At 42.2% G+C, this 16,396-nt stretch overlaps 3 gene segments (V, D, J or C); all 3 read left to right on the top strand.

Annotated features, from left to right (window-relative positions):
• The first annotated feature begins 7,025 nt into the window (after positions 1-7,025).
• On the top strand, positions 7,026-7,493 carry LOC104875945. The segment is given in 2 exon segments: positions 7,026-7,087; positions 7,171-7,493. Coding segments are annotated over 2 exon segments (369 nt in total).
• A 3,745-nt stretch (positions 7,494-11,238) lies between these two features.
• On the top strand, positions 11,239-11,698 carry LOC104875944. The segment is given in 2 exon segments: positions 11,239-11,298; positions 11,382-11,698. Coding segments are annotated over 2 exon segments (363 nt in total).
• A 3,859-nt stretch (positions 11,699-15,557) lies between these two features.
• LOC104875943 lies at positions 15,558-16,035 on the top strand. The segment is given in 2 exon segments: positions 15,558-15,629; positions 15,713-16,035. Coding segments are annotated over 2 exon segments (369 nt in total).
• Positions 16,036-16,396: the final 361 nt, after the last annotated feature.

The raw sequence follows: 16,396 nt of genomic DNA, 5'->3' as shown, positions 1-16,396 counted from the left end.
GTGTTGAGTTGGCTTTGTACAGAAATGGACAGCCATATTGGTCTAGAAATGTTAATTTTTTTATTTTCATTTTTTTCCTTGTGTACAGGGGTAACACATTGTACTAAATATGTAAGGTCACATCTACATGGGTTTTATTACAGAAACTAATAAAGTATTCTCTAAATAATGAAAAAAAGAATAAGATAAGACTACAAGAGCAAGAAGCAATTTAAATATGTTAAGGGACCATTTTCATCTTCAGAATTAAGGATTATTTTAATCTTACATCATTGCCTTTTCTCTTTTACTTTCCTTTTTAATTTTATTTTAGGATTCCCTATTTTTAATGTTCCATACGGAGATTTCTTTAACTGAAATACCGAATAGTTTCTCTGATGTGAAAAACTATAATATTACACAGGATCCTAATGGGATAATTAATAATGTGAAATAGGAAGTAAAGGGCTAAAGGTGTAGGGAAAGTGGGAAGGGTGGGGGAAAGGTAATAAGGGAGAGGAAAAAAATGTGAGAAACTGAAAAAATGGAAATAAAGTGTTTGTAAATGGGGAGGGGAGAAGCGGGTGAAGGGAGGGCAGGGACAAGGGGGAAAAATGAGAATCAAGACCTATTATGTAAAGGTACAGGATCCCAACTATGAATGTAGCTGTATTGTATACCTAGATTGTACCAATAAACTCAATAAAAAGAAAAATAAAGAAATAGCTCATCTATGATGAAAGAAAATAAATCAATGGTTTATCAAACATTCAAATGATAACTATAATTCTTTTCTAACAGTTTTGAAGCATAATATTTTAAATTTTTATATAAATTCAAGATAGCCTAGCAATTAAAGCATAGATCTTTATATACCTATTGAATATCATGTGATGTTTTACACATATATGCACTGTGTAATATTTTAATAGTGGCAAATATATCTGTCTACTCAAAGGTTTATCACGATGGGAAGGAATATCACAGAAACTAATTCCATGAAATGAACACCACTGTAATTTCAGAACTGAATATACCACAACAGAAAAACAGTACCTACCAATATGTTTGATGAACATCACTTCCAAAGCTCTCGGCAGATTACTAGTTGAGGTAATTCAACTGGTTATTTAAACATTTACCATAACCAACTTGGCCACACCCAACCAAGAGAAGAGTGCTTAGCATAAGCAAATTAATCAATGTGACACAACACATCAAGAGAATAAAAGACAAAAATATATAATACTTCAACAGATATAGAAAAATCATTTGAAGAATTGAAACCGCTTTGATGATATAACTACAAACAAATTTATAGGATAGAGCCTCCAAAAAAGAAAAAGTACGTATACAACAAACACACACACATCAACATCATACTAGTTAGGGAAAAATCAAAAATTTAATCCTATAAGACCAGGAGCAAGGCAACTATTTCTACTTTGATGTCATATTCAACATAATGCTAGAAGCTCAAGCCAGAGCAGGCAAGAAACAGAAAGAAATGACATGCAATTTTTTTTTTTTTGTACTGGAGATTGAAGTCGGGTCCTTGCGCTTGCAAGGCAGGCCACCAAACCACTGAGCTAAATCCCCGGCCCTATGACATGCAAATTATGAAGAGGAAGTCAAATTTTTCCTGTTTGCAAGTGATGTAATTATGGATGTGAAAAATTACAAAGGCTTCATTAAAATAATGATGGAATTTCTAAATAAACTCTTTAAATGCATGATATAAAAGCTAATTTACAAAAATAGGCTGCAAGATGTCAATTTGAGGTATTTGACAAAAATTAATTATAATATTTTTCTATACATGTACACACAGTGTCCATTAGCTACACGTTTCTCTAACAAATGTCTGAGATGGACTTTGATGTTTCAGATGTTTGGGGCTATGGTTAAGCAGTCTTTATGCTTTAGGGTATTGCCTTAATTATGGGGCCACACTGAAGACCTCACTTCTTTCCAGTGAGCCCCACCTCCCAAGTTCCCACCTTGGGGCCACTCAAGCTCAAAACCACGGCACAAACTACAGCAATCCATACATTTCTGTGCTCCATAAAAATACATTTCACTTAAGTACACACACACACACACACACACACACACACAGAGAGAAAAACTAAAATTCATGTGAGGCCAGAGTATATCCTGAAAACATAATCAAATCCTGAAGAAAATCATAGCAACTGGAAAAAGTATATAAAGAAATTACACAGGGAAGCCACACTAGTAGAAAATATTCATAGAGCTTACCCAAGAGAAATGAAATGCTTCAAGATATAGAGGAATATTTTTAATTTACACAAACAGAAAATAAGAAATGCAGTAAAAAAATTAGTGAGGATCTCAACACACACACACTTCACCAAAGAAAACATATAGATGGGAATTGCTACTTTGGAAACATGCAGTACATTAGCTACCACTAAGAAAATAGAAATTGACTCAATAATAAAATATGAGAAAGAAGAGGCTGTTAGAGAGTAAGCAGAGGATAACAAAAAGAGAGAAGGAGAGTAACAGGGTGGAGGTAAATATTATGTAAGTATTTCCTGAGCAGGTACAAACATGCCAAAATGAAGCCCCACAAAGTCTCTCTTCCTCTTTCTTGTCACCTATCTCTTAATTTAGCTAAACTATTCATACTTTGGGTTTCTCATATAGGTGAAGCCATTTAACGTTTAACCTCCTGTGTCAGATATATTTCACATAGCATTACAGTCTCAAGAGACATCAATTTTCCTACAGATGATTCAAACGCATCCATCTTTATGGCTGAGTAGTACTCCACTGAATATGTATACCAAACTTTCTCCATTGATTCATCTCTTTAAAAGTGTGCTAAGTAGTGGGACATGGTTGACTTTTCTGAAGTCAGATGGCTAAGGTGGGGTGAAATGTTGAAAATACTTTATAATTTGTGAAATGAAATGAAGTCATTTATGGAATCAAAATGAAAATCTGTGCCAAAACTTTAGGAGGAAAAATGGCTCACGTATTTAGCACTGTTGGTAAATTGTATGGCTTACTTGAATGAGTTAAACATGCATTTTAAAGGCTAAAATTGCTTTATTTGTACTGCTTCAAACCATGCCAGTGTTTGACAAGAATCTTGTATGTATTATGGTAAGTTCAGGTTATGTCAATAACTTTGTGCATTTTGATATGTACACTTAAACACGGACACAGGAAGAGTGAAAAATATACCACCTTGTTCTGCAATTCTTAAGGAGTTTGAAAATAGCTTTCAAATTTATTGAAAACTTCAGCCAATTTTTGGTACATTTGTGCCCCCGAGTTCCGGTGACATGAATACACTCTGCAGGTTTCCAAGCACAAAGTTCAGAGTTGCAAACAGACATTCAACTCAAAGAAAACGATGATCACATCTCTTTGCTAAGACCTATCTTCCCCCAGGAGAGTGTATCTCACGTCACAATCGCACATACTCAGGGCATTGCTTCAGCGGTCAGACATTTGTGGACAATATTCACTGGAAAGTGAAATCAGAACACAAGTTTCAGCAGCACCTTAAGAACCCACTAAGAATTGCAAACTTTTCCATCGACAGTCCCCCAAATGTAAGTAAAACAACTGAGTGGCCCATTTTTAAAGAAGATAAACATATAACAAGCATGAAGAAGCAAAAGTCCCATTGTTTTCATTTAGGAACTCCAAATGAAACAGGGAACCACGAGATGCTTTTTCCGATACATCCAGTCCTACAATAACATGGCCGACCTGGTAATTTTCGGAGCAGTATAAACTCGCACTTCTTGATGGTGGTAGCACAAGAAGGCAAAAATACACAGAACGAATAGTGACAGCTTCTGAAAACCAGACCTCATCATAAAGCACAACCCAGGGAAGTAGCTCTGTAGGTGTTTATCCAACAGATTTTTTTTTTTAAGGAGAGCTTAATGAAGGGGGACTGAGGGACCATTCTATAGGAGTAAGAAGCTCTGGTGTGCTTTGCACATGCGGGCCATTATAGGTAACAGTACTGCACTGTGAATTTCACAAACCTAGCAGAAGGAGTTTGAGTATTTCTATTATAAAAATGATAAAAGTTTATCCTGATTTACATTCAACACAAGGTATACATATATAAAAACATCACATTAGACCTAAATTCGGCACAATCTTCATGATTTTAAGTACTAGTTAAAATAAAATAAGCTGCACAAAATAAAGTAAGAAGTAATATATATCAGAAAAACAGTGGCATGGGATCATTATTTTTACTACATTCATAACCACCCTATGCTGCAAAGGAAGATGTCATTTAATATGTGTGAATGGAAGCACTAAAGCTGCTGGAAGACCAGTAGAACTCTTGAAGATATCAGCATAGGAAAAGACTTTATGAACAAATCCTCAGTAGCACAGGAACTAGCACAAAGAATTAACCATTGGGATTTCACCTTTTTGAAAAGCTTCTGCACTGCAAGAAAAACCACCAACATGGCTAAGAGACAACCTACAATGTGGGGAAAAAATTTTACCAGCTGTTCCTCAAAGATCTACTATCTAGAATATATAAAGAACTAAAAAAGAATCAGACCCTCCAAAGATAATGATCCGATTCAAAAACAGGCATCTGAAATGAACAGACATTTCTCAAAGCAGTAAAAGCATTAAATGAGCATATGAAAATATGTTCAACATCTCTAGTCATTCCCAGAGATACAGATAAAAACAACACTGAGATTCCATCTCACCCCAGAAAGAATGACGGCTACCAAGAAATCAACAAATAACAAATGCTGGTGCGGTTGTGGAGAGATAGGAACGCTTCTCCATTGTTGGTGGGAGTGCAGACTGGTGCAGCCACTGTGGAAATCAACATGGAGATACCTCAAATAACCAGGCTTAGAATTCCCATTGGACCCAGCTATTCCCCTGCTGGGTATCTTCCTAAAAGAATTAGAAGAATCATACCACAGCGATATATGCTCACCCATGTTTATAGCAGCACAATTTGAAATAGCCAAAACTTGGAAACAGCCCAACTGCCCATCAACTGGAGACTGGATAAAGAAGATGTGCATATATATATATATACACACACACACACACACACATATATATATATAAAATGGAGCACTACTCAGCCATAAAGAATGAGAAACTAGAGAGATTTGTAGCTAAGTGGATGCACACTGAGGCCTTATTCTTAAGTGAAATTAATAGGACACACATGTGTAAATATCAAATAGTTTATCTGGTGTGATAAAATAAAACTGTAAATAAGGTTCAAAATGTATAATTGATAACATAAAATAGGAAGAAATGGTCTAAAGGAGTAGGGGAAGTAGGATTGGTGGGGAAAAGGTAAGAAGTTAAAAGAAAAAAATATGAGAAAAGTAAAAAATTGAAACAAAGTCTCTGAAAATAGGGAAGGGAGGAGGGGGTGAAGGGAAGGCAGGGACATAGGGAAAAATAAGAACCAAGATACATCATGTAAAGGTACAAGATCACAATGATGAATGTAACTGTACTGTATACCTAAAATGTATCAACAAGCTAAATGGAAAAATGTGAGTGGATAAATATAATGTGTCACAACCATAGAGTACAGTATTCTTTACAATGATTTTATGTTTTCAAAAGTTTCTTTCTGCTCTCTGAAATATCTACATAGTTCCTTATACTCAAGCTTTTGTTTTCTGTAAATCTAAAAATGCTTATTTGTTCTTATATCCACCTTCTTTTTCCTGACATTCTGCTCTTCCTTGAAAAATTGAGACCACTCTTGAGCCAGGGATTTAGCTCAGTGGTGCCACCACCTGCCTCGCAAGTGAAAGGACCTAAATTCAATCCCCAGTACCAGGAAAAAAAAAAAAAAAAAGGAATTGAGATCACTCTTACAGCCAGATTATTCCAGACCTTTCTTCTCCCTAAATGCTTTTTTTATTCACTTCATTTCCTTATTACTCTCTTACTCTAGAGAGCTGCTGTGGACACTTCCTCCAGAAGTGCTGACAGTGGCGCTGTGTCCTCATGTGTCACGAAGAGCCTGATGAGGAAATCTGCACGTTGTCAGGACTTCCCCTGAGGCCGTCATGACGCCTCTTACTTGGAGACCCACTTATGAGGAGTAGACATCATTTCCAGCTCACCCGCTGCTCAATTTGAATAGAATCTGTCCGGTGGCTGCTCCTGCCTGGGCTCTCTGTAGTGCACCCTCTTGGCTGCCTGGAGATCAAGTTTGCCTCCTCTTTGGAGACCCACTTATGAGGAGTAGACACCATTTCCAGTTCACCCGCTGCTCAATTTGAATAGACTCTGTCCGGTGGCTGCTCCTGCCCTGGCTCTCTGTAGTGCACCCTCTTGGCTGCCTGGAGATCAAGTTTGCCTCCTTGCTGTGGGCCTCTCCTCTCCACCCTCAATAACGCCTCTCTATCCTCAGCCCAAATGCAACAGCACCCACACCCTCTGCCTTGCTGTCACTGCCTGTCATTGGCCCTAAATTCTGATGCAAACTCTTCTCAGACATGAATGGTCCGTGGCCAAGATGCTGCTAAAATGATGGTGTGCATGGGGTCGCTGTCTTGTATCAGAGCTACCGCACTGTCTGCATTTGCAATTAGAAACACTGGGGAAGAAGTCAACATGAGCTGTCGAAGACTCGTATTTGATGAATATGAACCACGAGAGCCCCAGCCAGGTGGGCGAGGTAGAATCTACAGCACTGCCTGGAACACTACTTTAATGAAGGGCTTCTCCAGGAGTTAATTCAAAGGCACAGAATGAGGGGCTGATAGGAGACAAGAGGGAAACCATAACATTTTCTTTACATGGTCATCGAATGCAGCACCAATCCCAATAAAGTCACATAGCAGACAACATCTTAGCTAGGAGTGGATCCCATAGCACCAGCGCTGGGCTCAGCAGCTCCACCACGCAGTACCAGGTCTCAGGAACCCGTGTCATCCTGGTTCAGCTCTTATACTGCCTGCCAGAGACACATGCAAATCACGCGAGGCGCTGGCAGAAGAAATCTCTGTCACAAGCAGGGCCAGGGTGGAGGTCTCAGTCCTGCATGACAACATGGAGATGCTGTGGACCCTTCTGTGCCTGATGACTGCTCCTCTGGGTGAGGGTCCTGGGGTCTCTAGACGGTTACAGGGGACTGGGAGTGGAACGGGAAAGACTCACCATGACTCCCCTTGTCCTCAGGTGTCCTGTCTGATCCGACACTGCAGGAGTCAGGACCTGGCCTGGTGAAGCCTGGACAGACCCTGTCCCTCACCTGCACTGTCACCGGGGGCTCTATCACTAGTTACTACTGGAGTTGGATACGCCAGCCTCCTGGGAAAGCTGTACAGTGGATGGGGAACTTCGAGTTAGGAAGCACAGAGTACAACCCAGCCTTTAAAGACCGCATCTCCATCACTGCTGACACAGCCAAGAACCAGTTCTCCCTGCAGCTGAACTCCGTGACCCCGGAGGACACCGCCGTGTATTACTGTGCGGGACACAGTGAGAGGACTTCAGTGTGACCTCAGACATAAACCTCCCTGCAGGTGTGCTCAAGACCAGCAGGGGGCACCCATGACCACGAAGCTCGGAGCTCCACCCCAGGGACAAATATAAAGTAAGGCTGTAGATCAGCTTTCAGAAATTGGGGTGACACTCACTATCATCAAGCCATTCCTGGGCCAGTCACCCGAATTCCCTCAAATCTCTGTTAGGTTTTTACAAGAATCTCTCCTCACCATTAGCTACACCTTTGGCACACCCATTACAAAAGACGGCGTAAGAGGCATCAACATAGTACTCATTCTTTATCTTTTTCTTTTTCTTTATGGTACTGGGGATCTAACTTGGATCCTTGTGCTTTCGAGGAAGTCAGCAGCACGACCACTGAGCTAAACCCTTGGCCCTACAATACTCATTCCTGAAACACAATGGCTCAATTCATCAAAACTCGGGCTTAGGAAAAAACTCATTTGTGTAAAATTATTTATAATTCTAGGGAAACAGTGAATCAATAATAATTTTAACTTCCAAAAATTTTGTCCACACTGAAGAATGCAGCATGGGAATGGACCACAACCTTTGTTATATTATGAGGGAAACATTCTCCAACTCACGGTGTTTGCTTGGTATCCGAGTCCATTTTCTGTTGCTGCCACAGAATAGATGGATGGACGAGCACAGCGAGTAATTTATGAAGGTTAGGGGTTCATTTACCTTACGTCTCCAGATGCCCAAGAGCTCAGCGCCAGCTTGTGGAGAGGGCTTCCCAGTGCATCACGCACAGTGGAGGGCAGCACGTGGAGAGACCGCAAGTGGCCAGGAAAACGGAGTCACTCTTTAACAGAGCCACACTCCAATGACCTGCTAATCCTTTACTCCATTGGTGGGTTAACCAACCCAGGGAGGGGCGCTCCGGACCCAATCACCTCCCAGTATTTACATTTCCAAATACTATCTTTTGAGAACTAAGTTTCCAACAGGAGAAACTTGGGGGATTACTTAACCCAGTTCAGTTGGTGAAAAGAAAGATTGTGACAGGCAGAACCTGGCAAGATTCGCTAAAATAATGAACTGATTATAAGATACTTGGAGCAGTGGGATAGACTCAGAGTGGAACCGCACCCCACGTGAGAGCAGAACCGTGCCTGAAGAGTGGCGTCCTTCCCCCGTGTGAGGGAGAAGACCTGGAGTGGGTCCTCACCCTCGTGTGAGAAGAGAGCAAAGGCACCCACACCCCATAGAGAGCGGACCCACGGCACGGGAGGGCCGCCAGGCCCCACACGAGAGGACGCATGCCAGAGAAGCCCCAGCCCACCCTCGGGGAGCACAGCTCAGGGCAGCAGAGTCAGATTCTAACCAACTGACTTGAACCTGGACGAGGACAGCACCCGGGAGAGAAGGAAGGACCAGCCGCATCAGTGTGCACACTGAGTCCACCAACCCACTCGAACCCTCGCCTCGCAGCCTGAGTCCAGCAGAGAACAGAGGGCTGTTTGTGTTTCCCATCTACCATGAGGGGAAGGACACTCCTTGGCTCGGATGGTGACCACGGTCTGGGAGGAATGAACAGAGGGGTCTCCTGTGCAGGAGGACACCTCAAATCACAGAGGCCCTAAAGCAGTGCATAGAAAAGCATCACTGGATGGATCCTAAGACTGTGGATCATGGAAAGAAACCACTCATTCAATAATATATGCATTTTTATGTAATCTTTTTCATCTTCCATTTTGAATTTCCTTTTCCTTCATTAGTCTTTCTGGGGATTTGGGCTTTTTCTTTTAGGATTTTTTTCTCTTCATTTAGTTTCTCTTTTGGCATTTACCTTGTCTCCTTACAACAGTTTTTCTTTTCCTTCTTACCTTTCTTTTATCAAAATTTTCTGTTTCATTATTAATTCTTTCACTCCTTAATGGGACAGCCTATTTTACGTTCACCTCCTGCTCCTATTACATTAATTTTTCAAAATTTTATTTTACCATTCTCTGGTTCCCCACACCTCCACTTCCATAGTTATACTAGTATAACTATGAATCTTTATGAATCTCTACATAATAGTGTACAATACACTATTGCTGTTCTAATTTCTGTAGAGGTAAAGTCAGTCCACTTAGTAGGTCCATTACTGTAGGTTAATGGTATGTCAATATTTTTATTCTCTTAGTGTTCAGACTATAAGTATAGATCTCTTTTCCATTGACAACTATAGCACTTTATTGGTCCTTTGGGTTGGTCAATATTTTGTCTGCATTTAATGCTACAATTGATACTGATTGTATTACTATATCCAAGGTGATATAGCTGTTGCTATTAATTAGCTTTCTTGACAACATGCTACAGCCTCCCATATCACTGAAAGGGAGGGGGTTGGGTCCTGGGATAGAGGCAAAAGCCTGTACTTCCTACATCCAAGAAACATCATTGAAAGCTAGAAATTAACTTTGGACTTCACACTAGAAACAGAACTTTTCACTACAATAAGTCAACAGGTCTCAACATAAAATAAGCAAACAAACAAAAAGAATCACAAGAAGACAGTCCAACAAAATGCTTCCCAGAACTCCCAGCTCTAACAAAGATTATCCATGTAGCATTGAAGAGGAAACAGCAATAGGCTCAAGCTGAATCATTCAATGTGCTATTAGGGGGATAATGAAACAGTTCAATAAGGCATCTGGAGGGCAAAGAAGGCATAAGCAATAAGACACTGGGCCAGTTAAACAAAATCACCAGCAAGTCCAAAAGAGACACTTAAATAAGATGAAGAGCTAAGCAAAATGACTCAGAACACACATTATAAACATAGCCATGAATTAGTGTCCATAAAAGGGCTCCAAGGAGAAACTCGGGAGCTTAAATATTCTCTTGAAAGTAAGGGCAGCAAAGTGACCAATGGGAAGACAGAGTCTTAAAATCAGAACACGGGGCAGTTGTAAATACCAATTAATGAAAGACATTCTAAAAACAAAAAAGAGAACATGAAAAATAGATCCACAGCTCCTAAGTTATACAAATAAGACCAATCTAAGGTTAATTGTAATTAGTAAAAAATTTAAACTAGGACAAATCACATAAAAATTATGTTTATTGAAATAATAATTGAAAACTTTCAAAAAGATGAAATAATAAAACATACAGGTGAGTGAGACATCTAGAAACCCCAGTTCCCATGGTCTGTAAAGAACTTCTCTGCAGCACATCACAGCTAAAGGGGATGGAGAAGCTGGAGAAGAAACGGATGTGAATTTTGAAAGACTCATATCTGAAAGATATTGAAAGTCCCAGGCAGGTGGGCTAAGGTATATTGTGCACCACCAGCAGCAACAGCACCTGCAAGAAGGATCTCCCCAAAAATTAAAATTTCAGGCCTGGGGATGTAGCTCAGTGGTGCCCCGCCTGATTGGCAAGTGCAAGATCCTGAGTTCAATCCCACTACAAAAACTAATAATGATAATAATACAATTTCATCCACAGCCTGATGGTCTCACAGAGGATAGAAGCGAAACCCTCAGCATGTTCGTTACATGGTCATCAACTGCACCACTGACCCATGCAAAGTCACAGAACCGAGTACAGCGTAGAAAAGAATAAATCCCAGATGACCAGAGCCAGGCTAGGCAGCTCCCATACTAAGTACCAGGTCTCAGAACCAGTGACAGTCACCCAGGCTCCACCTCCTTTACGCAGCCCCTCCAGACACACATGCAAATGAGGCTAGGAGCTAGCAGAACAAATCCTCTCACCAGACAGGCTGTTGTGGAGGTCTCCATCCTGCAGGCACCATGAAGACGCTCTGGACCCTTCTGTGCCTGATGACTGCTCCTCTGGGTGAGGGTCCTGGGGTCTCTAGTTGTACACAGGGGACTGTGAGTGGAACGTGAAAAACTCACCATGACTCCCCTTGTCCTCAGGTGTCCTGTCTGATCTGACACTTCAGGATTCAGGACCTGGCCTGGTGAAGCCTGGACAGACCCTGTCCCTCACCTGCACTGTCACCGGGGGCTCTGTCACTACTAGTTACTACTGGCATTGGATCCGCCAGCCCCCTGGGAAAGCTCTACAGTGGATGGGGAGCTTCTTGTTAAGGAGCACAAACTACAACCCAGCCTTTGAGGACCGCATCTCCATCACTGCTGACACAGCCAAGAACCAGTTCTCCCTGCAGCTGAACTCCGTGACCCCCGAGGACACAGCCATGTATTACTGTGCAGGACTTGGCTCACAGTGAGATCAGTGTGAGCCCAGGCAAAAAGCTCCCCGCGGGTGTGCTTACGGCCAGCAGGGGGAGCCTGTGACCACTAAGCACAGAGCTCCACCCCAGGGACAAATACAAAGAGAGGCTATAGACCCACTTTCAGAGACTGGGGTGACTTCTCTCACTATCATCAAGCCCCTCCTGGGCCAGTCACCCACATCCCCTCCAATCTCTCATTTAGGATTTTACAGAAATCACTTCTCACAATTTGCTACACCATTGCCGCACCCATTGTGAGAGACTCCCTAAGAGCTTTCACTACACTTCTCATTCCTCAGACACTCATCAAGGCTCAACTCATCAATACCCTGGCTTAGGACAGAATTCACTAGTGAAAAATTAGTTATAATTCTGGGGAACATGGCCATCAATAATAATTTTAACTTCCAAACGCTTTTGCGCACACTGAAGTATGCAGCACGGGAATGGGCCACAACCTTTGCAATATTATGAGGGAAACTCTCCAACTCAAAGTGTTTGCTTGGTATCGGAGTCCATTTTCTGTTGCTGCCACAGAATAGATGGATGGACGAGCAGAGCAAGTAATTTATGAAGGTTAGGGGTTCATTTACCTTACGTCTCCAGATGCCCAAGAGCTCAGCGCCAGCTTGTGGAGAGGGCTTCCCAGTGCATCACGCACAGTGGAGGGCAGCACGTGGAGAGACCGCAAGTGGCCAGGAAAACGGAGTCACTCTTTAACAGAGCCACACTCCAATGACCTGCTAATCCTTTACTCCACTGGTGGGTTAACCAACCCAGGGAGGGGCGCTCCGGACCCAATCACCTCCCAGTATTTACATTTCCAAATACTATTTTTTGAGAACTAAGTTTCCAACAGGAGAAATTTGGGGGATTACTTAACCCAGTTCAGTTGGTGAAAAGAAAGATTGTGACAGGCAGAACCTGGCAAGATTCGCTAAAATAATGAACTGATTATAAGATACTTGGAGCAGTGGGATAGACTCAGAGTGGAACCGCACCCCACGTGAGAGCAGAACCGTGCCTGAAGAGTGGCGTCCTTCCCCCGTGTGAGGGAGAAGACCTGGAGTGGGTCCTCACCCTCGTGTGAGAAGAGAGCAAAGGCACCCACACCCCATAGAGAGCGGACCCACGGCACGGGAGGGCCGCCAGGCCCCACACGAGAGGACGCATGCCAGAGAAGCCCCAGCCCACCCTCGGGGAGCACAGCTCAGGGCAGCAGAGTCAGATTCTAACCAACTGACTTGAACCTGGACGAGGACAGCACCCGGGAGAGAAGGAAGGACCAGCCGCATCAGTGTGCACACTGAGTCCACCAACCCACTCGAACCCTCGCCTCGCAGCCTGAGTCCAGCAGAGAACAGAAGGCTGTTTGTGTTTCCCATCTACCATGAGGGGAAGGACACTCCTTGGCTCGGATGGTGACCACGGTCTGGGAGGAATGAACAGAGGGGTCTCCTGTGCAGGAGGACACCTCAAATCACAGAGGCCCTAAAGCAGTGCATAGAAAAGCATCCATCACTGGCTGGATCCCAAGACTGAGGATCACGGAAAGAAACCACTAATTTAATAACATATGCATTTTTTCTTTGATTCAATCTTTTTTCATCTTCTGTTTTGAATTTCTTTCTCCTTCATCAGTCTTTTTGGGGATTTGGGCTTTTTCTCCCAGTATTCTGTTCTCTTTTTAGTTTCTCTTTTTCCATTTACCTTGTTTCCTTCAAACTTTTTCTTCTCCCTCTTACCTTTCTTTTATCAAAATTTTCTGTTTCATTATTAATTCTTTCACTCCTTAATGGGACAGCCTATCTTACGTTCACCTCCTCCTCCTATTCCATTAATTTTTCAAAATTTTATTTTACCATTCTCTGGTTCCCCACACCTCCACCATTACTAGTATAACTATGAAACTATATGAATTTCTACATAATAGTGTACAATTCACTATTGCTGTTCTAATTTCTGTAGAGGTAAAGTCAGTCCACTTAGTAGGTCCATTACTGTAGGTTAATGGTATGTCAATATTTTTATTCTCTTAGTGTTCAGACTATAAGTATAGATCTCTTTTGAAATTGACAACGATAGCACTTTATTGGTCCTTTGGGTTGGTCAATATTTTGTTTGCATTTAATGCTATAATTGATACTGATTGTATTACTATATCCAAGGTGACATAGCTGTTGCTATTAATTAGCTTTCTTGACAACATGCCACAGCCTCCCATATCACTGAAAGGGAGGTGGTTGGGTCCTGGGACAGAGGCAAAAGCCTGTACTTTCTACATCCAAGAAACATCATTGAAAGCTAGAAATTAACTTTGGACTTCTCCACACTAGAAACAGAACTTTTCACTACAATGAGCCAACAGGTCTCAACATAAAATAAGCAAACAAACAAAAAGAATCACAAGAAGACAGTCCAACAAAATGCTTTCCAGAACTCCCAGCTCTCCCAAAGATTATCCAGGTAGCATTAAAGGGGAAACAGCAAGAGCCTCAAGATGAATCATTCAATGTGCTATTAGGGGGATAATGAAACAGTTCAATAAGGCATCTGGAGGGCAAAGAAGGTGTAAACAATAAGACACCGGGCCAGTTAAACAAAATCACCAGCAAGTCCAAAAAAGACACTTAAATAAGATGAAGAGCTAAGCAAAATGACTCAGAACACACATTATAAACATAGCAATGAATTAGAGTCCATAAAAGGGCTCCAAGGAGAAACTTGGGAGACTAAATATTCTCTTGAAAGTAAGGGCAGCAAAGTGACCAATGGGAAGACAGAGTCTTAAAATCAGAACACGGGGCAGTTGTAAATACCAATTAATGAAAGACATTCTAAAAACAAAAAAGAGAACATGAAAAATAGATCCACAGCTCCTAAGTTATACAAATAAGACCAATCTAAGGTTAATTGTAATTAGTAAAAAATTTAAACTAGGACAAATCACATAAAAATTATGTTTATTGAAATAATAATTGAAAACTTTCAAAAAGATGAAATAATAAAACATACAGGTGAGTGAGACATCTAGAAACCCCAGTTCCCATGGTCTGTAAAGAACTTCTCTGCAGCACATCACAGCTAAAGGGGATGGAGAAGCTGGAGAAGAAACGGATGTGAATTTTGAAAGACTCATATCTGAAAGATATTGAAAGTCCCAGGCAGGTGGGCTAAGGTATATTGTGCACCACCAGCAGCAACAGCACCTGCAAGAAGGATCTCCCCAAAAATTAAAATTTCAGGCCTGGGGATATAGCTCAGCGGTGCCCCGCCTGATTGGCAAGTGCAAGATCCTGAGTTCAATCCCACTACAAAAACTAATAATGATAATAATACAATTTCATCCACAGCCTGATGGTCTCACAGAGGATAGAAGCGACACCCAGCATGTTCTCTGCAAGAAGGATCTCCCCAAAAATTAAAATTTCAGGCCTGGGGATGTAGCTCAGTGGTGCCCCACCTGCCTGGCAAGTGCAAGATCCTGAGTTCAATCCCACTACAAAATAACAATAATAATAATAATAATAATAATAATAATAATAATAATAATAATACAATTTCATCCACAGCCTGATGGTCTCATAGAAAATAGAAGCGAAACCCTCAGCATGTTCTTTACATGGTCATCAAATGCACTACTGACCCATGCAAAGTCACAGAGCAGAGTATGGCTTAGAAAAAAACAAATCCCAGATAACCAGGGCCAGGCTGGGCAGCTCCCATACTGAGTACCAGGTCTCAGAACCACTGACAGTCACCCAGGCTCAGCCCCCTATATGCAGCCCTCCAGACACACATGCAAATGAGGCTAGGAGCTAGCAGAACAAATCCTCTCACCAGACAGGCTGTTGTGGAGGTCTCCATCCTGCAGGCACCATGAAGACTCTCTGGACCCTTCTGTGCCTGATGACTGCTCCTCTGGGTGAGGGTCCTGGGGTCTGTAGTTGTTTACAGGGGCCTGGGAGTGGGATGGGAAAGACTCACCGTGACTCTCCTTGTCCTCAGGTGTCCTGTCTGATCCAACACTTCAGGAGTCAGGACCTGGCCTGGTGAAGCCTGGACAGACCCTGTCCCTCACCTGCACTGTCACTGGGGGCTCTGTCACTAGTAGTTACTACTGGAGTTGGATCCGTCAGCCCCCTGGGAAAGCTCTCCAATGGATGGGGTACTGGTCAGGTAGCACATACTACAACCCAGCCTTTGAGGGCCGCATCTCCATCACTGCTGACACAGCCAAGAACCAGTTCTCCCTGCAGCTGAACTCCGTGACCCCCGAGGACACCGCCGTGTATTACTGTGCAAGACACAGTGAGAGGACTTCAGTGTGAGCCCAGACATAAACCTCCCTGCAGGTGTGCTCGTGACCAGCAGGCGGCACCCATGACCACGAAGCTTAGAGCTCAACCCCAGGTATAAATGCAGTATGGCTAGGGATGTCCTTTCCGAATCTGGTGAGATGCTGTCTGCTAAGCCATTTCCTGCTCTGTCATACACTTTTTCAAGTCTGTCACTTAGGTGTTTACAGGAATTACTCCTCACCTTTCACTATTCTCGATTTCTATGGAGTCCTTTTTTTTTTTAATTTTATTGAGTTTATTGGTACATTTTAGGGATACAGTACAGTTACATTCATTGTTGGGATCATGTACCTTTACATGGCAAGTCTTGATTCTCATTTTTTCCCCTTAC

Source organism: Fukomys damarensis, unplaced genomic scaffold, assembly GCF_012274545.1.
Source record: "Fukomys damarensis isolate Sample0158 unplaced genomic scaffold, DMR_v1.0_HiC HiC_scaffold_25, whole genome shotgun sequence".
Taxonomy (NCBI): domain Eukaryota; kingdom Metazoa; phylum Chordata; class Mammalia; order Rodentia; family Bathyergidae; genus Fukomys; species Fukomys damarensis.
Note: the sequence above shows the minus strand (reverse complement) of the source record. Positions and strands in the feature narration are given on the sequence as shown.